This window comes from Budorcas taxicolor, chromosome 15 (assembly GCF_023091745.1).
Source record: "Budorcas taxicolor isolate Tak-1 chromosome 15, Takin1.1, whole genome shotgun sequence".
Lineage (NCBI taxonomy): Eukaryota > Metazoa > Chordata > Mammalia > Artiodactyla > Bovidae > Budorcas > Budorcas taxicolor.
This window is the reverse complement of record NC_068924.1, coordinates 8,915,350-8,939,146: the sequence shown is the minus strand read 5'-3', so window position 1 is coordinate 8,939,146 and position 23,797 is coordinate 8,915,350. Positions and strand designations below refer to the sequence as shown.

At 36.1% G+C, this 23,797-nt stretch overlaps 1 protein-coding gene across 1 annotated transcript in view; it reads left to right on the top strand.

Annotated features, from left to right (window-relative positions):
• The first annotated feature begins 9,287 nt into the window (after positions 1 to 9,287).
• Positions 9,288 to 23,797, top strand: part of CNTN5 (contactin 5) — a 654,757-nt gene continuing 640,247 nt past the window's right edge. Inside the window, exon 1 of the mRNA XM_052652997.1 lies at positions 9,288 to 9,579. Within this exon, the coding sequence (XP_052508957.1) occupies positions 9,288 to 9,579 (292 nt within the window). The remainder of the gene's footprint in view (positions 9,580 to 23,797) is intronic.

Here is a 23,797-nt window from a genome sequence, read left to right as displayed (position 1 = left end):
GCCTCTTGAGAAATCTGTATGCAGATCAGAAAGCAACAGTTAGAACTGGACATGGAACAACAGACTGTTTCCAAATAGGAAAAGGAATACGTCAAGGCTGTATATTGTCACCCTGCTTATTTTAACTTCTATGCAGAGTACATCATGAGAAATGCTGGACTGGAAGAAACACAAGCTGGATTCAAGATTGCTGGGAGAAATATCAATAACTTCAGATATGCAGATGACACCACCCTTATGGCAGAATGTGAAGAGGAGCTAAAAAGCCTCTTGATGAAAGTGAAAGAGGAGAGTGAAAAAATCGGCTTAAAGCTCAACATTCAGAAAACAAAGATCATGGCATCTGGTCCCATCACTTCATGGGAAATAGATGGGGAAACAGTAGAAACACTGTCAGACTTTATTTTTGGGGGGGCTCCAAAATCACTGCAGATGTTGACTGCAGCCATGAAATTAAAAGGTGCTTACTCCTTGGAAGAAAAGTTATGACCAACCTAGACAGTATATTCAAAAGCAGAGACGTTACTTTGCCAACTAAGGTCCATCTAGTCAAGGCTATGGTTTTTCCTGTGGTCATGCATGGATGTGAGAGTTGGACTGTGAAGAAGGCTGAGCACCAAAGAATTGATGTGTTTGAACTGTGGTATTGGAGAAGACTCTTGAGAGTCCCTTGGACTGCAAGGAGATCCAACCAGTCCATTCTGAAGGAGATCAGCCCTGGGATTTCTTTGGAAGGAATGATGCTAAAGCTGAAGCTCCAGTACTTTGGCCACCTCATGAGAAGAGTTGACTCACTGGAAAAGACTCTGATGCTGGGAGAGATTGGGGGAAGGAGGAGAAGGGGACGACCCAGGATGAGATGGGTGGATGGCATCACGGACTCGATGGATGTGAGTCTGAGTGAGCTCCGGGAGATGGTGATGGACAGGGAGGCCTGGCGTGCTGCGATTCATGCGGTCGCAAAGAGTTGAACGCGACTGAGCGACTGAACTGAACTGAACAAATGAATTTATGTAAAGACCTGTCATTTTATATATTTTAGTTGTTGCTTACCCTTGCATGCTTAGTTGCTTAATTGTGTCTAACTCTTTGCAATCCTTTAGACTGTAGCCCTCGAATCTTTTCTGTCCGTGGGATTTTTCAGGCAACAATCCTGGAGTAGATTGCCATTTTTCTCCTCTAGGGGATATTTGTGACCCAGGGATCAAACCCATGTCTCCTGTGTCTCCTGCATTACAAGCAGATTCTTTATCCACTGAGTTATCAGGAAAGCCCTGCTTACCTTTAATTGTCTGTAAAAAATTAATAGCACTGTATGAATACTGGACAGAAAAGATTTAAATACAGAATCCAATAATGTTGCTCTAGTTTTATCACTAATATTTTAATTTCCTAGTTCATATGTTTTTCACACTTCATAATTGAGATAGAACTCTGAAATCTACTAAGTATCAGAATATTCAGGAAATTTAAAATATCGGACTAGATTAGATATTTTAAAATGTATTCTTTATCATATTGACATTTTAATCTTTATTTCTTCAAAAATATTGCCAAAATTCTAGTTCTACTAATTCTAACTCATTATTTCTTGAATATTATTTGCATTCAGTATTTTTATTATATCTGTAACTTGACCTATTAAGTGATGAATAAACAATGTTACTAGTTCCAAGACTGAACTGATGGCAACGTCATTCTGGCTTAATAGACTACAATTTTATTAAATAATGTAAGTTCAGTTCTCCCAGGGTCATTTGATTAGGAAATATTTAATGAAGGCATTAATATTTACTCCTACCCAACCTCCAGCTGGAATTTCATGGTGTGAGAGCACCAGGTTAATTGAGTTTTATCACAAAATCTCTAGATCACTTTAGAAATAACTGTAATGCACATTCCCTAAGGTCTTATCTATGAGAAGTAGGAAAATAGAAGAAAAATTAATAACATATACCTAGATTCTGCTCACACCTTCAGCCTAGATATTATTAAAAGCTTGAGCACTGATGAAAATTTCTCTGGAAAGAAATTAAAAGTCACTTTTCTTTCCAAACCCTTGACAGGAATATGGAGTAAAGACAGCTAAGTCTTGCTTTAGCCAATAGAAACACAAGAATATATAGGCATTGAATTTTCTGTAGATGTATGGTTTCCATCAGTAGGAAAAATCTTTTCTTAGAAACTTACTCATGGGAATACACCTGTGAGGATAATAGAAGCCTAATTCTTCCCCTTGAAGTTTCACTGTTTTAATTCTCCAGAGTAAAATAAGTATTAAAATGTGGGATTTATAGTTTAATTTGTAACCCAATCAAATTTGGAAGGAGTAAGCCCAATATTCAGTTATGTCCACCAGATGGGAATGTAGATTGGTGCAGCCGCTATGAAACACTAAATTGAAAAGATACATACACCCTTCTGTTTACTGAAGCATTATTTACAGTAGCCAAGATATGGAAACAACTTAAGTACCCATTAAGAGGTGAAAGGATGGAGAAAATGTGATATATACTTCAAAACAAGCTAACCAAACAAATAGACTCATAGAAAAGGACATTTGTGGTTACCAAAGATGGTGGGTTGGGGGAGGAGAAATTGAATAAAGATGATCACAAAGTGCAAACTTCTGGTTATAAGATTAAGTACTAGGGATAAAATATACTTCCCAGGTGGGCTAATGGTAAAGAAAATGCCTGCCAATGTAGGAGACAGAAGAGATGTGGGTTTGATCCCTGGGTTGGCTGGAGAAGGGCATGGCAACCCACTCCAGTATTCTTGCCTGGAGAATTCCATGTCCAGAGGAGCCTGGCAAACTACAGTCCATACTGTTGGAAAGAGTAGGACAGGACTGAAGTGACTTAGCACATGCAAATATTAAAAGTGAAAATTGTTAAGAGAGTAAATCCTAAGAGTTCTCATCACAAGGAGAACTTTTTTTCTATTTATTTGATATTGTATGTATATGGGATGATGGGTGTCCTCTAAACCTATTATGGTGATCATTTAATGATGTAAGTCAAAGCATTGTGTGTACACCTGAAATTTATACAGTGTGATGTGTCAGTTATATCGCAATAAAACTGGAAAACAGTATGCTCACCAGAGAATAGTACAGGCTGTTAACTAAAGTGCAGATTTTATATATATATATATATGTTTATATATATATATAGTTATAATTTATCAAGTTCTTACTATGAGCCAGATGAAGTAGTTCTAAAATGCTAAGTGCTTTATGTGAATTGATTTATTTAGTCTCTACCACAACCTATGAGAGAAGTCTTATTTTCATCCCCATTCTACTGACAAGGAAATTGGGTCACAGACCTATTCATGTCTTGCCCAAAGCCTTAGAGCTACTATGAGGTACCCTCCAGATTAAATGAGTCCATCTTACTTTGGATCCTATATTACAGATAGGTTTACTGACAGATCCAAAATTCTCAATCAATAAAATGAGGGGCATAGATATAGGAAGCAGATGTACACATCACAGCCAGTAAAAGAGATTTTGTTCCCAAGAACTCAATCATGATGTCAGTAATATATGATTATAAGATGCTGACAAGTTTCCTATCTTGGTTTTTGTGTGTTTTAAGGATAACTTGGTTTGTTTAATGTTCCTCTACTAATGCTTTACCCAAGTGCGTGTGCCTGATTAGTCACTCAGTTGTGTCCGACACTTTGGGGCCCTTTGGACTGTAGCCCTCCAGGCTCCTTGTTCTATGAGATTCTCCAGGCAAGAATACTGGAGAGGATGGCCATGCCCTCCCCCAGGGGATCTTCCTGACCCAGGGATCGAACCCACATCCCCAGCATATTGCAGGCAGATTCTTTACCCACCAAACCATAGGGGAAACTTTTACCCAAGTGTAACACTTTCCCAATATTCTGTGATTGTAAATTCCATGAAATCAGGAACCACTTGTGATTTACTTGTAGCTGTATCCCTAGTTCCTAACACATAGTCAATGAAGAAATGTCGAAAAAGTCAATGAATGCTGAATGAGGAAAGAGTGAATTTGGAAGAAATGACAATTGAGTTTACTGAAAGCAAGCAAGGAGTTATGTGTGGAAGGAATTCAGTCCAGACACCATCAGATTGTCACTTAGTGTGTATATTTCACTAAGCCTCTTTGAAATCCCAGGCTCAGAATTTAGACCCAACCTGGACTTCCCTGGTGTCTCAGATGACAAAGCGTCTGCCTACAATGTGGGAGACCTGGGTTCAATCCCTGGGTCGGGAAGACTCCTGGAGAAGAAAAGGACAACCCACTCCAGTGTTCTTGCCTGGAAAATCCCATGGACAGAGGAGCCTGGTAGGCTATAGTCCATGGGGTCACAAAGAGTCATACATGACTGAGTGACTTCACTCACTATATTCTAGTTCTTAAATAATAGCTATTGAAGTGATAAGTAAAGATAGATTCTGAACCCTGAGTAATGTTTACCATATGAACTCTCTTGGGAAATGCCTTTTAGAACAGACATTAGTCAATTTTTAGAAGCTGATGCAGAACCAAAAAGGGAGAGTGAGTAAAGACATAGAAGTAGGCGTTAGAATGAGAGTAGGAAAATAGTGGAATATCAAAGAATTGAATCTGGATCCAAGTAATTGAGACTAGAGTAAAGGTGGAATTCATCTGGGAGGAGTCCATGTTCATGAAAAATAGCTTTTAAGGGCTAATTTAAATGGAGATTTTTTTTTGTTTTTTAAAGCAACATATACCGACATTTAGGTTGAAGAGACAAATAAGAACTAGGAAAGGAAATAAGCAGTAGTCAATGAAATAGCAATAAAAAAGATTTTAATATCCTAGAATCACATGAACAAAATGTTTAAAGGAAAAAGGAATGGTTAACCATGCTGAACACTGATGACGGGTCTAGTAGAATGACCTGCTCTTTGTTAACTTGAAAGAGCTATTTTTGTGGAGTGGCATAAGCAAGGCTACTTGAAATAGGCTCAAGGGAGGAGGGGAGAAGAGGAATTGAACATGATGACTATCCATAACTCTTCTCAAGAAATCTTTCTATAAAGGAAAATTAGCAGAAAAAATGGTATGTCAAAGTGGCCTTATTAAGGTTAGAAGAATTTCTGTACAGTTATGGGAATAATCTAACAGGGAGACAACAATTGGTGCTGATGGAGAGAGAGAGGGGATTTTCTAGAGTGATTTCCTTCAGCAGTCAAGATAGGATGTAATAGAATTCAGTGCACACAACTGGCCTTTAATAGATACACATATTGTTTATATGTAGCATATCAGTGAATGCAAAATAGAGTATATGCGTGCACATACAATCAGTAGGAGCATGTGAGGGACCCTTTCTTCTGATTGCTTCTACTTTCTCAGTGAAATTTATTATTGTTGTTCCATGCAACTCTTTGTGACCTCATGAACTGCAGCACACAAGGTTTCCCTGTCCTTCACTATCTTCTGGAATTTGCTCAATTCATGTCCATTGAGTCGATGATGCCATCCAACCATCTCATCCTCTGTCATCCTCTTCTCCTTCTGTGCTCAATCTTTCTCAGCATCAGGGTCTTTTCCAGTGAGTCAGCTCTTGCATTAAGTGGCCAAAGTATTGGAGCTTCAGCTTCAGCATCTGTCCTTCCAATAAGTATTCAGGGTTGATTTCCTATAGGGTTAACTGGTTTGTTCTTGTAGCCTAACAGACTCTCAAGAGTTCTCCAATGCCACAATTTGAAATCATCAATTCTTTGGTGCTCAACTTTCTTTATGGTCCAACTCTCACATCCATACATGACCACTGGAAAAACCGGATCTTTGACTAGATGGACTATTGTTGGCAAATTGATGTCTCTGCTTCTTAATATGATGTTTAGGTTTGTCATAGATTTTCTTTCAAGGAGCAAACATCTTTTAATTTCATGGCTGCAGTCACTGTCCATAGTGATTTTGGAACCCAAGAAAGTAAAGTCTGTCACTGTTTCCATTGTTTCTCCATCTATTTGCCATTAAGTGATGGGACTGGATCCATGATCTTCCTTTTTTGAATGCTGAGTTTTAAGCCAGCTCTTTCACCTTCATCAAGAAGCTCTTTAGTTCCTCTTCACTTTCTGTCATAAGGGTAGTGTCATCTGCGTATCTGAGGTTATTCAAATTTCTCCTGGCCATCTTAATTCCAGCTTGTGCTTCACACAGCCTGGCATTTTGCATGATGTATTCTGCATATAAGTTAGCTAGCTAACTGCATATCTAGCTCTCGACCTGCCTCAAAACTGAATTATTGAGCTTTCACCTCAAGCACATGCATGCCTTTTCCTGCATTCTTACCATCTTCTTACCATCTTCAGACCATCCTCAGTTTCTTACTTTCCCTTCCTTGCCTCTGATTCAGTCATTAATTTTATTGACTTTATTCCCATACAGATGATCACCTCAGTTCTCACTAATCTTTGTCTCTTTTACAGTTTTAGGCTTTTGTGTAGCCTTTTTTCCGTTTTAGCTTGATCCAAATGGCACTTCAGCCAGCATGATCTTTCTAAAATGTATGTTGTTCTCCAGATATTTCATCATTGGCCCTTTGTTTACTTATCCAGCCTTACCTCTTTTCTCATCTATGTTACTCTCATTCTAAGCTCCAGACTATTATAATCTACTAAGTGTGCCATTGTGCCTTTCTTTTTAGGTCTTCATGTACTCTCTCTCTTTTGTACAGAGTATCTTTTTTTTTTCCCTACACAGAGTTTTGCTGTAATAATCATTAATGCACTTTCAGGGCTCACTTGGATAGCATTCCATCTGAAAATCATATTCTGATGTCCCTAGGTTGAACGAAAGGATTCTCCAGCTGTGGATTAAAGTCCATAGATTTCTGAATTTACATTTTCCTCACAGTGAATTAAAGTTGCGCACACAGTTACCTTTATTCTCCACTATATAATATGCTTCTTAAAGGCTGATGCAATACAATTTTCCCTCAGAATCCATGGGAGATTGTTTGGACCCCTGAAGATACCAAGATCTGAGAATTCTCAAGTCTCTTGTATAAAATGAATTAGTATTTGCGTATAACCCACACACATCCTCCTGAACCCTTTAAAACAACTCTGCTGCTGCTGCTAAGTCGCTTCAGTCATGTCCGACTCTGTGCGACCCCATAGATGGCAGCCCACCAGGCTCCTCTGTCCCTGGGATTCTCCAGTCAAGAACACTGGAGTGGGTTGCCATTTCCTTCTCCATAAAACAACTCTAGAAAATATATAATAACTACTACAATGTAAATAGTTGTGCAGAAAATTCAAGTTTTGCTTTTTGGAACTTCATGGAAGTTTTTTTCCTTGAATATTTTCAATTTGTAGTTGATTGAATCTGGGGCTATAAAAGGCCAACAATATTTGTTCACCCTTGTACTCATAGCATTTATCCCCTACCAAGTTCTCATTACATGCTTTTTGAATACATGAATGAATGAATAAATTGTTAGATTGCTAGTAGCAGCTTTGGATTTAATTGATGAAAAAGTAATTTTCACTGCAACAGATGCAACTGATTACATAACAAATGAAGTCCTGCTGTGAAGCACAACAGCCAAATCCTAATTTGGCTCATCTCTATTTACATGAAGTATCATAAGCCAATTACTGTACCACTTGGACAGTATGCATTTTATATGTGTGTGAGTATATATATGTATATATCTATATATACATATATATGTATATATTTTTATAGTCATGGTAATGATCCTGGCTTGTTTGAATTTCATTATGACCTTTCTGCTTTTCCATTAATTATCTTTATCTAATTTTAAGAACTATAAACTGCATTCTCATACTCCATTTTAATTTTTAACACTTGCATGGGATTTTTTTTTTCTTTTGATATATGAACAAGGTAGGCAGCTAAAACAGAAAGCAACAAGACTGCACAGAAAAATGAATAGGTTCAGAGACTTCAATTACAAACTACCTTAAAGGAAAACTCATTCTCTTTTCATTACCTTATACCTCTAGGTGCCAAAACTTGCATTTAATTTCAGGTTTTAAAGGAGATTTTATGTCTACCCATAATCTGTCCTCATGCAGTTTACCCAGGAGAGCTTAGCTATTTTCAGTTAAAATTGATCCACCTTTACCAGACTTGTGGTTGAACACAAAGACTAAAAGACATCAATCTGTTAACAGTTCTTGATGGGATTGGACTACACCTATTGTGTTCATTTAAAGGCCGGAGTACATCTAAAAATACATCTTTTTGAGTTTCAGAGAAATCATATTTACAATTTCACAGAAGAGAAAATGTTAAATTTAATTTGACGCTTAACACTTAAAGTGTTACTTTCAAATCACAGTAATGCTTCATGCATTCCAAATTATCTCTATAAGACAGGATGATGATTCTAAATAATCTGAATTGTAAGAACTTGCTCACAAATATAAAATTTTACCCAAAATAAATTATCATCCATTAAGTTGAAATGTCAAATACCCTGAACAAAAATGTCTGACTCATAAAAGTATTTCCAAGGTCAATATTAGGCATAGAAAAAATCCAATTCCTATTTTTTTTTTAAAATAATTCAACATAATTAGTTTGTGTTTTTAAACATTTGATCTACATATAAAACTGACTTCCCTGTGGTCAGGAAGAAGAGTTAGTACGGTCTACTTCAGACACTATGCATATCTTTTCTAAGGAAAAGTCTCAGAAATTAAATATGAGAAATGTTGATAATATCATGGTATGCATTACACATAACAGATTCTACAAAAAAATCTGTTTTTCTTTTTTCACATTCCATAGTGAATTTGACTACTTTTCAAGAACGTGAAGCATAACTTACCCTCTAAGCCACCTAAGTCTGTCTCATAGCTTACAGTATAGTTAAAATATATATACTTCATTAGACATATTTTCTACCATATGGTAAATTTTAGGTGATGAAGATCCAATCTATATTTGTGGAATGTAGTTGATAATGCTTTTTCCCTTAATTTTAAATAATAAAGAAGGAACTTATTTCATATGTGAGGATGGATATTAAGGCCAAATATTACTGACGAAGAAAATACACAAATTGAAATTTGAATGGATTCCTTCCTTCCTTTTTTCTTTTTCCTTCCTCCTTTTCTTCCCTTTTATTTCATTATTTTCATTCATCCCTCATGTCTCTTCTTTCTTTCTTGCAAGACATCAATGTTATAAATACTAGAATTTTCAGAAAGTACTCTAAAATCTGCTTGTAAAATTTTACTTTTTACAGCTCCCACTGTAGTTTCCATTTAATTTCATCTCTAAGGAAGATTTTCAGCAATGTCTTCAGAAGAAAAGTTTTTATTAAAGTCTTCTAAGAATTCACTTTATTATTATCATTCTTTTACAGAATATTCTGGAGCTCTTCTTGGCCTCCCTACTTCATATGCTGCTTTGCAAAGAATTAAGAAGAGTTCCTCTTCATCCCTGTATGGTTCAAGGACTAGACCACGATACAGCAGCCCTTCATTAGGAACGCTGAGTGTTTCTTCACCGAGCTGGCGAGGGGCAGCTCAACATTATTATTCCCCCATCAATCTTTATCATCCCTCAGATGCCTTCAAACAAGATGGTAAGTGTCCAAAGGAAAATTACACCTGTTGGAGTTAAGCAGGGAAAAAAGAATTTATTCAAGACTATTAAAATACAAGTTAAGCCTATTGCGACAGAGGAGAGAGGTTAAACTCAACTCTGAAACAGCAGTGAGTTTTTAAGATCTAGAAATGTGGAGGACATTAAGGAAGAATTTTTGGCCACTGTGACTAGGTCATCTATGATAATCGGTGGTTCTTAAAGTTAACCTCTTACCATCCATAGAGACTGGGAAATAGGGAGTCTCTGTTTCCTGATGACTACATTAAAAAAAAAAAAAGGCTCCCAATTTCTTGAAAAAGATATTTTTAGGTTTTAAAACTGGTAAGAGACTGGGCAACGGTCTACATTTCATGGAAGCAAAGAAATAATTTATAATTTCAGAATTTCTAAAGTAAATTCTCTAAGAAAATGGAGGTTAGGGGACCATAGTCAGAAGGAAACCAGTCAAAAGTTTAGTGAAGCTGAGGAAAATGTTAGTGAAAGTGTTAGTCACTCCCCTGGACTGTAGCCCTTCAGGCTTCCCTATCTATGGAATTCTCCAGACAGGAATACTAAAGTAGCCATTCCCTTCTCCAGGTCTCCTGCATTACAAGTAGTTTTTTTACCATCTGAGCCACCAAGGAAGCCCAAAGTCAGCTTGGTCATAAGTTAGAGTTATGTTCCATGCATCTTTCAGTTTTTTCCCCCATATATTTAATTATACTTGTTTCCATTTCTGATTTAGAATTAGTTTCAGTACAGTCACTCAGTTGTGTCCAACTCTTTGTGGTCCCATGAACTACAGCACGCCAGGCTTCCCTGTCCATCACCAACACCTGGAGTTTACTCAAACTCATGTCCATGGAATCGATGATGATATCCACCATCTCATCCTCTGTTGTCCCCTTCTCTTCCTGCCTTCAATCTTTCCCAGCATCACGGTCTTTTCAAATGAGTCAGTCCTTCACATCAGGTGGCCAAAGTATTGTTCAGCATCAGTCCTTCCAATGAATATTCAGGACTGATTTCCTTTAGGATTGACTGGTCTGATTTCCTTGCAGACCAAGGACTCTGGAGAGTCTTTTGCAAGACTACAGCTCAAAAGCATCAATTCTTCAGTGCTCAGTTTTCTTTATAGTCCAACTCTCATATCCATACATGACTATTGGAATATATTTATATTATATTGTAATATATAAAAATATTATATATTTATATATATTATATATGTATATTACATAAACACATTTATATGCTGAAAGCAAAATATAACACTTGGAAGGACAATCTGATAATGAATATCAAAAGCATCAATACAGTCATATCCTTCTGTCTCATATTTTATTTCTAGAAATGTGCTTCACATAAGGAAGTAATAAACATTGTACACAGAGATATAAGTATACACAGCATTATTTATGAGTAGAAAATAAGAAATAATTTAAATGTCCAACACAAGATAGTTAAATAAAGGATGACTATGCGGAGAAGGCAATGGCACCCCACTCTAGTACTCTTGCCTGGAGAATCCCGTGGACAGAGGAGCCTGGTGGGCTGCAGTCCATGGGGTCGCTGAGAGTCGGACACGACTGAGTGACTTCACTTTCACTTTTCATTTTCATGCATTGGAGAAGGAAATGGCAACCCACTCCAGTGTTCGTGCCTGGAGAATCCCAGGGATGGGGGAGCCTGGTAGGCTGCCGTCTATGGGGTTACACAGAGTCAGACAAGACTGAAGCGACTTAACAGTAGCAGCAGCATGCAGCTATTAATATTATGGTTTGAACAACATTTTCTAAATGTTCTCTTTGTTAATTTGGGGTATACCAACAAAACATTACAAGGTTAGTTAACAGAGATAAGCACTAGTATTTGATTATTACTAGCTTCTCTACCAGATTCTTTTGCATAGCTTATATCAGTAATACTCTCAACAAACATATGAAGTGGGTGTTATTACTGTCTTCTTTGGAAGTGGAAACTCAGAAGACATATAAGCATCTTTGACAAGGTCACATTTCTAATAAGTAACCAATATAATTTTAAGTCTAATACACTTTGGGCTATATTTCAATTATGACTGGTAAAGGGCTAAACATTTTGAGAAACACCTTGCAAGAACTAAACCACTTGGAAAAATCCTCGGATTGTCAAATTAGGTTGTGGTATTAAGCCCAGGCAAACAGACTCATGCCTTATGATTATGCCAGTTGTTGCCATGTGGACTGTCATTTTATAGTGTTGTCATTTAAATTTTACTTAAGCGTGGTGTTAGTTCCTTAAAATGTTTTATTTTTCAGTGTACTTATAGGCTTTAAGCTTTCATAATATGTTCTGTGGGAAAAAAATCAATAGGATTAGGAGGTAACTCACAGTTTCAGTGAAAATATTTGCAAAAGGCACACCTGATAAATGACTGTTATTGAAAATGCACAAAGTACTTTTAAAAATCAACATAAGAACTCAACAACATGAGTTAAAGTGGCCAAAAAGACCTTAACAGACTTGTCATCAATGAAGATATGCAGATGGAAAATAATTATATGAAAAACTACACCACCACATCCTATGTCATCGAGGAAATGAAAATCAAAACAACAATGAGATACCATTACACACTTATTAGAATGACTGGAATCCAGAACACTGAAAACACCAAATGCTGTTGAGGATTTGGAGCAACAGGAATACTTGTATCTTGCTAATGGAACTAGAAAAATGTACAGTCTTTGGAAGAGAGTTTAGAAGTTTCTTGTAAAACTAAACATGCTCATTACATGGGAGAGATGGATAAGCAGAGTATAGGAGATTTTTAGGGCAGTGAAAATACTCTGAATGTTATCATAGTGATGAATATATGTCCTTATACATTTATCCAAATCTATAGAATGTACAACACCAAGAGTGAACCCTAACATAAACTACAGCTTTTGCTGATTATTATGTGTAAATGTAGGTTCATCTTTGGTAAAAATGTAGCATTCTGGTGAGTGAGGCTGATAATGGTAGAGAGTATGCATGTGTGAGGATGAGATAGGAGAACCCTTCCTTTTAATTTTGCTGTAATCCTAAAACTGCTCTAAAATGAATTATTTTTTTAAAAAATCCAGTACTTTAATTCGAATGCCATATTTCTCAGGTAGAAATGTGTTGGAATTTGTGTTATTTAGGTAATACTGATCACTGTGGGATACTCTTGTATTTGTTATAATTTAGCACCAGTTAGTGTTCTGTTCCTTTATTCTTTTATTCCAAATATACTTCAATGTGGCTTGCAGTAATATATAAAATAGAGCTAAAAAATATGAATTAAAACACATGAAAGTAAGGAACACATGAAACTTCAGGATGTAAAATGGAGCTGAGTTTGAAACTAATTCAGGGTATCTACTGTAAATGTCTATAAATCTGTCATAGGTTAGTCCCATTTGCGGTAATTAGTTAAACAAAAACAAACTTTGGTCAGCTACATATTTCCCACTGGCTTAAGGACTAAAATGAAATAGAGAGTAGAAATGCAGCTATTTCCGACACTAAGGTTAGACAAATTTTCTTAAGGGTCCTCATTAACAACTTACTATTTGATGTAATGGTTAGTGATCCAGACAATATTCTTGATGTGTACATAACAATGAGTTTCATCTGCTCCAACAAAGATAGATGCAATTCAATTATCAATAATAAAATGGGAAGTAATTATCTAACATTGTGCTCTTTTAATCTTTAATGTGTATACAGTCACTTGAGAGCCTTGTTAAAATACACCCCCTTTCAATAGATCAGAAGTGAGGGCCATATAAGCTGCATTTATCAAACCTTCTTGGTGACGCTTATGCAGCTGGTCTGTGGACCATGCTCAGAGTAGCAAGGCTCTAGGCTGCAAACTAGTTTGACATAATTTAAGTCTTCTGTTGCTCTTGTTTGGTCTGTATTTAGAGGATCCGAAAGAATGGATAGACTGAGTATTTTCCAAGTAATCTTCCATAACTGTTGTTTTCTCGTCTGAGCATTTGAATGATCTTGGCTAGATGTGACTTTGAGTTTGTTCTCTCTGATAACAGCCTGACATACGGCTTTTGTCAGGTAATTCCCTTTAACCTTAATAGAGAGTAAAGTTGGTGTTGACATGCTTTTGTGAAAAACAAGAAAACTAACAGAGCCTGAATAGAAAGTCATTCCATTCCTGCTCAAGTGAAGCCCAGAAGTACCCCAGATAGGGTTAAGATATTTCTGAGCAACATAAAAGTGTAGTTTGCAGAGCAATTTGGGAAAGCAATTCCACTTTGGTATATACCACCTGGAGTAACCCTCCCACACATGCACAAGAAAATATAAAAGTATGCTCAATGCAATATAAGTTTAAAAACAAAAAATTGGAAACAACCCACATGCCTATCAGAAGGGAAATGGATAATACATAAATGGTGTTTTTCATTCATTGAAAAATTAAAACTGTTAAAGACAAACATCTTTATACAACAAAATAGATATATTTCATAATATAACATATAGTGAGCATGGAAATTTGCAGAGTATCATATACAATGTCACTTATGTAAAAAAGTAAGAATCAAAGAAATATATTGAGTTCGCCAAAAAGTTTATTCATGTTTTTCCAACTATCATATGTAAATTTTTAATGTATTAGCCTGAGACAGAAAGGAATTATAGTGCTTACCTCTGAGGACAATGGGAAAATGAGAGCAAGGAAATGGTACCAGGATATGGAAGAGAGATGACCTAACTGTGTGATATTTTATTTCTTAAAATATGAAATATGAAACAAATATGATGACTTATAGTAAGTAGGCTATAAAATTGATCACAGCGATTCCTACTTGCTGGTATTTATAATGTGATCCCTTTTCTTTCACTGTGGGATGATGCTAGTAACCTTCTGGAGAATAGATTATGACTATATTTCTTCCAACACTGAGTTATAAAAGACTGACTTGCATCTGACTTCCATTCCAAAGAAGAAAGCTTAATCAGGACCTGAGTAGCAGGTTCATGTTGATGTATGTCAAAACCAATACAATATTGTAAAGTAATTAACCTCCAATTAAAATAAATAAATTTATATTAAAAAAATACAAATCTTGACTGATTTTAGGATTGGCTGCCTAAAAAGAGTACTAACCTCTTGAGATGATCACAAGGTAATACAGGAAAATAAAATACATGAAACTTATTAAAAAAAAAAAAACCCTTAAAATCACAATATTGTAAGAAGAATATCCTGTAGAAAATATGGAAGGATGGTGAAGACATCCACAAAATAAAGAAAAGTTTTATGTTTATTATCTCAAAGTGTCTGTTTGTCGTGAAACCAGATGTGGTTTAACTTGTCCTCTGGCTCTGTGCCTTTCACCAGGTAGGACTTCAGCCTCATCTCAAGGCTCAGATAGGTACAGACCCACTTGTTAGCTCACTTACCTCACATATTGTTCGCAAGATTCAATTGCTAAGGGTTTTCGGAGCAAGTGCCTCAACTGCTCATTGGCTGTTGGCCAAAGGCCATTCTCAGGGGGCTTTTCCATAAGGTAGCTCACAGCGTGGTGGTAGCTGATTTCCCACAGCAGGAGCAGGGCAGAGCAAGAGAAGGCAAACAAGATGGCTACAGTAAAAGTATCACAGTGAGTCTCTGATTCTTGGTTGAAGTGAGGAAGTAGAGACAGGGAAATAAATAAAATTTGAACTAGACTCAAGAAGGGGAGAAGAGAAACTGAGAGTGCCTAAAAGAGAGAATGCTGTTCATTTGAGCTGAGCAATCAGAGGAGTCCTCTAATTGTTCTTTCTGCTTCAATCTGATACTGTTATTTTGGATAATTACAGTGATCACTTTAAATTATTCCAGTGAAATGTTCCATAGACCAAAGGACATTATCAAGTTTTAAAAAATAGAGTTGTAAATAGTTATTCTAAAGTAGTTGTTTGAATGCAAGGAATATCATTTAATTGATTTTAAAAACTGACTGTTTAAACTAGAAATGCTCATGGTAGTATAGATTAATCAAAAGCCCTTATGAGTCAGGACCTCAACACCTGCAAAACATGTTCTTGTTTTGGATTTTGCAATGTAGACAAGGACTATCAATCACTGCTGATTTTATACCTGTTACTGCCATTATAAAAGAACAACCAATAAATTGGTCTTTGATTTTGTCTCTTTTTTGTTATTGTTGTGGTTTTAGTGGGAGTAAACATAACTAAGTGTAGGGTACATTTTATTCTTCTATATGTGATCTGATAGATAAGATATTTTCTTGCTGGCAGAAGGATAGTCTGGATTAGGAGTGATTCTGATTACAATGTTTAGGTTTTTTTTGGTGAAACCCATTCATGGGATTCAGAGAATACAAATGCAACCTCGTGGAAAAAAAACTGTGGTTCTTAAAAATTGTTGCTGTTTAGTCACTAACTTGTGTTCTACTTTTTGTAACTCCATGGACTGCAGCACACCCAGCTTCCCTGTCCTTTACTATTTCCCAAAGTTTGCTCAAACTCATGTCCATTGAGTCAGTGATGTTATCCAACAATCTCATACTCTGTCACCCCCTTCTCCTTTTGCCTTCAATCTTTCCCAGCATCAGGGTCTTTACCAGTGAGTCAACTCTTTGCATCAGGTGACCAAAATATTGGAGCTTCAGCTTCAGCATCAGTCCTTCCAATGAATATTCAGGGTTAATTGCCTTTAAGATTGACCCTTGCAGTCCAAGGGACTCTCAAGAATCTTCTCTAGCACAGCAATTCAAAAGCATCAATTCTTTGGTGCTCAGCCTTCTTTATGGCCCAGCTCTCACATTTGTACATGATTACTTTAAAAACCATAGCTTTGACTATATAGGACTGTGTTGGCCCTGCTTTTTAATACATTGTCTAGGTTTGTCATAGCTTTCTTTCCAAGGAAAAAGTGTCTTTGGATTTCATGGCTACAGTCACCATTCACAGTGAATTTGAAGTCCAAGAAAATAAAATCTGTCACTGCTTCCATTTTTTCCCCTTCTATTTGCCATGAAGTGATGGGACTGAATGCCATGATCTTAGTTTTTTGAATGTTGAGTTTTAAGTCAGCTTTTTCTCTATCCTCTTTAGCTGAAGCAAATTATTTTTTTTGCTACATTTAAATATATAATTTTGGATCTTTTTAATTTCCTCAGTGATAAGTGCAACCTACAATTTATGTACCACTCTGACTCTATCCAGGTTTTGGAATTGCTACCACTGGCTTCTGACATCTTGGTGATACCTGAAACCTACCAAATTTGTTGCTTCATATCCTCAGTACCTTTGGCTCAATTTCATTGTTGATGTGACTTGTTTCCAGATTAGGTTTGGAACATGGGCAATGGCATCATGACTCAAAGTGATCTCTGTGTTGACAATTTCCTGTTGTTTCTTCAAAATACACTTTGCTGGTATATTGTCTTGGAGATCAAATAAAACATTTAAATGATCTTTTATGAGAATAATAACTCCCTCTGGGCAAGGAACAGAGTATTTCCCTTGGATGATATACTCCTTGGTAAATCAGATCACTCCATTTTCTCTCAGTTTAAGACTATCTTTTTTTTTTTTTTTTTAGTTGAAGGATAATTTACATTACAATGTTGTGTTGCTTTCTGATGTATAACATGAATTAGCCGTAAGTATACATACATCCCCTCCCTCTTGATTCTCCCTAGCACTCCATTCCATCCAGCCCTAGCACAGAGTTGAGCTCTCTGCTTTATACAGCAGCTTCCCAGTAGCTATTTTACATAAGATAGTGTATATAAGCCTTATGATTTCATGACTATTCTTTGAAACTTTGATTTTATTGTTTTATTGTATTCTTAATTTTTGAGCTATTTTTTATTATTTTCTGTTACTATCCTTTTCTATCCAACTTAATTACATGCCATTTGAGCAAAGACCATCTTGTATACTCCTCTTTTTTCTCTTTCAGAACTTAGAGCAGGGCAAGCTTAGTAAGAGATTAACAAATATTGTTTAATTAAGGATGCATCTACTTGAGGAATTTGAAATATGACTTTAGATTAAATTTCTAAACCATGACAGAATATTTACCTGAAAATTGTAAAACTAAATTATGTTTTTTGAATTGCAAATGAAAAGGAGGGAAAAACAATGTCTTCCATTTGTTGACAAGTAGCTAGTGATTTGACATCTTCTGAATGTTATATGGGATCAGTTCACTTCAATTATTCTCATGTGATAGCACCTCTGAATCATCTGACCTCTCTTTTATATGTACATTAAAAGCGATGAAAAAATCTATTAGAATCAATTTATTGTATGTGCACAACATAGTACTACTACCCATGAAACATTCATTACAATGCTTTTTCATAAATCATGTTCTTCAATTCTTAAAAATCCTTGAAAGTTTTATAATGACAGTTCACACTTGTTTAACTTTTATAAAGAAACAATTTCAATGTTAAAAGGCACCTTAAAGAAAGGTTTGGATATTCTCTTTAAGAATTTATCTTATATTCTCATATAGTGTGAAAAGTTTTTTCACATTCTAACTGTGTCATTATAAAATGCAATTTCTAACCAAACATTTCAAAATCTTTGGAAATTATCACATGAAATAGATGACTGATCATTAAAATTGAAATTGTTTTAATGGTATTGGACATGATATTTTAATATTTCTTCTTAGATTGTAAGAAGAAGAGCCTGCCGGGCTGCAGTCCATGGAATCAGACACGACTGTGAGACTAACTTGAGAAAAGTGGATTCAGAAGTAATTGTTTAAAAGAGGATATAAGTCTGAAAGACAAGTTTAGAATCTAGAAGTGAAGTGAAGTCACTCAGTCGTGTCTGACTCTTTGTGACCCCATGGACTGTAGCCCACCAGGCTCCTTGGTCCTTGGGATTTTCCAGGCATGAATACTGGAATGGGTTGCCATTCCCTTCTCCAGGGGATCTTCCTGATCCAGGGATCGGACCCAGGTTTCCCGCATTGTAAGCAGACGCTTTACTGTCTGAGCTACCAGGGAAGCCCCAATGGTAATGCTGGGAAAACTCAGGACACAATTGAAAACACATGAGCCAACCAAGAAGCAAGGCTTCCCTAGGGAACGTGGCTGTAAAAGTCTTACATAAGGTGATACTTAAAACATTTCTGGCAGGAAAAAAGTTTGTATCTGGATAGTTTATCGATAAGTGGTAGAAATTTCAAACAGGATTAGAGTGGATGAAACGTCAGCTTGATCCTAAGACATGACTCAACAAGGGAAACTAATGTCTCCATAAACAAAATGACATACCAGTGCTTCAGGAAGCTTCACTAACAGAAGAGCATGTGGACATCAGGGTCGTATTTCACAGTAGAGCTTCATCCTCCTATTTAGGCATCTCTGTCTAAAGACTACTGCCAATACCATGCTAACTAAGGATCTGGTTTATTGTTCTAGTCTGCTTCTTCTTCTTCTTCTTTTTTTTTTTTTAACCAGTGATTCATGCCATTTATTATTATTATTTGCTTTACAATATTGCATTGGTTTTGCCTCACATCAACATGAATCCGCCACGGGTGTACACGTGTTCCCAATCCCGAACTCCCCTCTCACCTACCCACCACACCATCCCTCCGGGTCATCCCAGTGCACCAGCTCCAAGCATCCTGCACCCTGCATCAAACCTAGACAGGAGATTCATTTCTTATATGATATTATACATGTTTCAATGCCATTCTCCAAAATCATCCCCCCCTCTCCCTCTCCTACAGAGTCTAAAAGACTGCTCTATACATCTGTGTCTCTTTTGCTGTCTCACATACAGGGTTATCGTTACCATCTTTCTAAATTCCATATATATGCGTTAGTATATTGTATAGGTGTTTTTCTTTCTGGTTTATTTCACTCTGTATAATCGGCTCCAGTTTAGTCTGATTCTAAGAAGCAGTGATACTTCTGCTTTAGAGGTGTTTTTAAAATTTGTGGAGTAGTTTTAATTGTCTTAGTTTTGATTCAAGTATGCTACTTTAGAGAGTTGAGACTAGGAGTGCTAAATGACCTATAATTATAAAGTATAAGACTTTTAAATGGAATGAAAATGCTCTAAAACTTTCTGCAGCAAGAATCTCTCTGTATTATAATATACACAAGGTATTTTGATATATAATGGATATGTCAGTGAAAAATTTGTAAATTATAGCAAGATTATATTTCATTTTGTCAATAATAACATAATTTGTTGAACATTTAGAGAATCACATCACCTAACACCAATAACACTGGCAACACTGATTAATCTAAATTACATTTACATCAGTTTACATTTGTAGTTGCTACATTCAAGGGGCTTTGTCAACAAAAGCAAGCTTTTCTTCTTTATGTCTACTATTACAATTGTTCTTGAGAATTTACATATTGAACTGAATATTATTTTATAAATATTATTTTATATTTTCCTTTCATTAGACTAAAAATATATAAAGGTAGGTTAGAATACCCTTTAATTTATCAATAATAAGAGGAAAATTATAAAACACTTATTAAAAGAATTTGAGAACCACTAGCCTAAAGATGGATGTGCAGCACTTTTTCTTAAATTCTATACTGCTTTTTGGACATGATGAAACCTGAAAAGATGGAGTGTTACTAAGACCTGGGAATAACAAAAGGGAAAAGGAGAAAGAGGAATGATTTATAAGTGTAATGCAAACATTTGGAATTTATGCTAGTCTACATAATTGCTTTCAAACCTAGCCCCTGGCTTCCAGTCAAAAGTAAGGTAATCTTGCCCCCAAAATTTGGATGACATAATCCTAAGAAAAAGCTATCTAGAGAAACTCAGGAGTTACTTTTCTCACATGTAAACCTTAACATTATAGTTAACTGTCATGAAGACCTATTACTTCCATGGATGCAAACCTCTTGGGAGGAATATATACTTCCCTCAAAAACTGTCACCCACCTAGGTGGACTGATCCTTAACCTGCCATGTGACTGCCCTGCAGAGGACAAGATCAACAATTCATAGCACAAAATCAGTTCAAATGCCAAGACTAATAATGCTATACATACACCAAAAGGTATGAAAGGATTTATTATTCACATCATGAAGCTTTCTGACAAGAGCAGGATAGGTTGGTCTGAAAATGGCTTGAGCATGGAATGGGAAGGAATGAGTGGCACTAATTTTGTCATTCTGGGGTGTGGGACTGGGGTGAGAGTTCCTATATAGGTTGAGTTTGCATGTTATGAACTCTCTTACTTGAGTCAAGGGAGGGATGAGTGTCATCTTTCCCTGAGGTGAGGCAAAAGGAAGAAAGTGGCTGGTGTGCCTTGAAAGTCATCATCAGTCAAATATCAAAAATGGAGTCAGACTTGACTACGTGACTGTACAGTGAAAGTCAACCATATGAAAATACAAAATAAACACCATAACATATATATAATATAAATGTCTAAATAATGACCCTGGACCATCTAGAAAGGTTATCAAAATAGGGTTTATAAATAGAGACATGAGGTTAAAACCCACTTTCAGAATTTGGTCATGTTAAGAAGGACTGGGCCTCAAGGATTAAGTAGAAAGCCAGTTATAAAAACTGGAGCACTAAAACTGGTACCACTAGATACAAGGCTGAATGATTGAATATCTCCTTTCATAGGCTGTTGGCCTGAGAATATACTTAACTAAGTATAATTCAAAGGCCTTAACTAGGAAAGGAGAATATAAGTAAGGTTCTATAATCTAGTGATATATGCTTCAGTGACCACTGCTTCTTAATCAAACTGTGAAGCTTTAAAGTTATTTTGTTTTTAAATGTAATATCAATCAAGACAAGGTAATTCTAGATGCTATAACAAATAACTTGACACAATATATGTTTCTTTTCCAGTCACATCCTGTTCCAGTTGGTTGTTCAATACATTGTTCTCTATGTGGAGAGTTTGGGAACCATGTAACATCTGTGATATCTTTTGGGACCTCACTGGTGCCTACTGCTTCTTTTGTTCTTGTTATTCAGTTGCTCAGTCGTGTCTGACTATGTGACCCCATCGACTGCAGCACTCCAGGCTTCCCTGTCCTTCACCATCTCCTAGAGCTTGCTCAAACTCATGTCTATCCATTCAGTGAGGTCATCCAACCATCTCATCCTCTGTCATCCCCTTCTCCTCCTTCCCTCAATCTTTTGCAGCATTGGGGTCTTTTCCAATGAGTTGGCTCCTTTACCTCTAGCTAATTGACAGGTGAAAAGGGGATGGATTTCACATATATTATTTCAGTCCAGAAACAAGTCACATTGGAGTCCCAGTACAATCATAAGAAAGGTTAAATAAAGTATTTCAATATTCTTAGGAAGAATAAATGGGATTAATGAGCATCTAGCCAATTCCTGTCACACATGAATAGGCAAAATCTATCAAACATAATTGTGTGTTAATGGTGACATAAAAGTTCACCGTAGATGATCATTTGACATTGAGTATAAGTAGACAGTTAAAATATTCTTCTTCATTTATTAATTGATTATGATTAAAATGGTTCAGTTTTTTTATTATATTAAAACAAATTTGTTTTTTAATGAATTAAAATTTGAAGTTAAAAATATTTTGTTTAAATTTTTATTTTGCATAACATTCTACCAGGGGAGCAGAAGATATTCTTGGTAGAGTCTTCATATTTTAATCTTAATGGTAATTTCTGTAAATTAAGTGTTATTGATGTGCTAATCAATTCAATTATAGTAAAATCTTAAGTAAACTGTATTTTAGAACAGAATTGAATCAAAAGATGTCATCATCTAGGACACAAACGTGTTTCTTATTTTAAGACACACTTCACTTTTGAGAATTGGCCCAGATAGTAAAAGAATATGCCTGCAATGCAGGAGATCCAGGTTTGATCCCTGGGTCACGAAGATCCCCTGAAAAGCGAGTGGCTACCCACACCAATATTCTTGCCTTGAGTATTGTATGAACAGAGGAGCCTGGCAGGCTACAGTCCATGGGGTCTCATAGAGTCAGACATGACTGAGTGATGAACATATAACAGCAAAACAGTAATTGGTTAAGTATTCATACATTTCTAAAAGAGATGAAATTATGATTGGATAAATTCCAAGGGATTATTAGAATAGAAAGATTATCCCTCTAACTCTAAAACTTTCAGTTCAGTTCAGTTCAGTCACTCAGTCATGTCTGACTCCTTGCGGCCACATGAATCACAGAACGCCAGGCCTCCCTGTCCATCACCAACTCCTGGAGTTCACTCAAACTCACGTCCATCGAGGCTCAATAATACTTAAATCAAGAATTTTAATTCTCCCAAGTACGATTACTTGCAAATGATATTTTTATTTTTTATTTTCCTGGGAAGTTCATAGCTTTCATAGCTATGGCTTGTCTTAAACACATTTGTCTATCAATAATATGGAAAGATGAAAATAGCAGTTAATTATCTATTATTTTGTAAAAATTACCTCAAAATTTAGCAAATTGAAACAATAATTATTCATTTTCTCACAGAGACTGTGGGTATGGAATCTAGTGGTAGTTTAGGTGGGTAGTTCTGGCTTAAGCTCTCTCATGAGATGAGATGCCAGTCAAGGTGTTGATTGCAGCTGCATTCACCTTTGAAGGATTGACTGATGAAGTTCTACTTCAAACCACACTCATGTAGTTAGTAGAACTCAGTTTCTTTTTGGTTGTTGGCCAGGCCAGATATTTCAGTTCGTCATATGTGGATTCCTCCATAACCTGAACAAAATCTGTGTTTTCAACTTTTTCAACAACTGTCTTCCTCCGAGGAAGCAACTGACATTGTATGAACAGTTTAAAGAACATATAAATAGAGTCAAAATACATATGACAAGATAACAGAAACTGATAAGAAGCAATTCTTAGAGTGAAGGAAACAAATGAAAAGGACATATAAAACCATTAAAGAATTGAAAGCATCATTATTGGTAATATAGAAGCAACTGAAAAGATAAGAGCATAGCAAACAAATTTGGAAAGTCAAAGAAATAGGAAAATGATAAAATACAAACTTGTTAGAGGGGGTTTCTGTGGTGGTCCAGTGGTTAAGAATTTACCTTCCAGTGCAGGGGGCATGAGATTCATTCCTGGTCAGGGAGCTGAGATCCCACATGCCTCGTGGCTAAAATACCAGAACATAAAAAAAAAAAAAAAAAAAAAAAAAACAATGGCAGCAGTATTGCAACAAATAAAGTCTAAAAATGACCTACA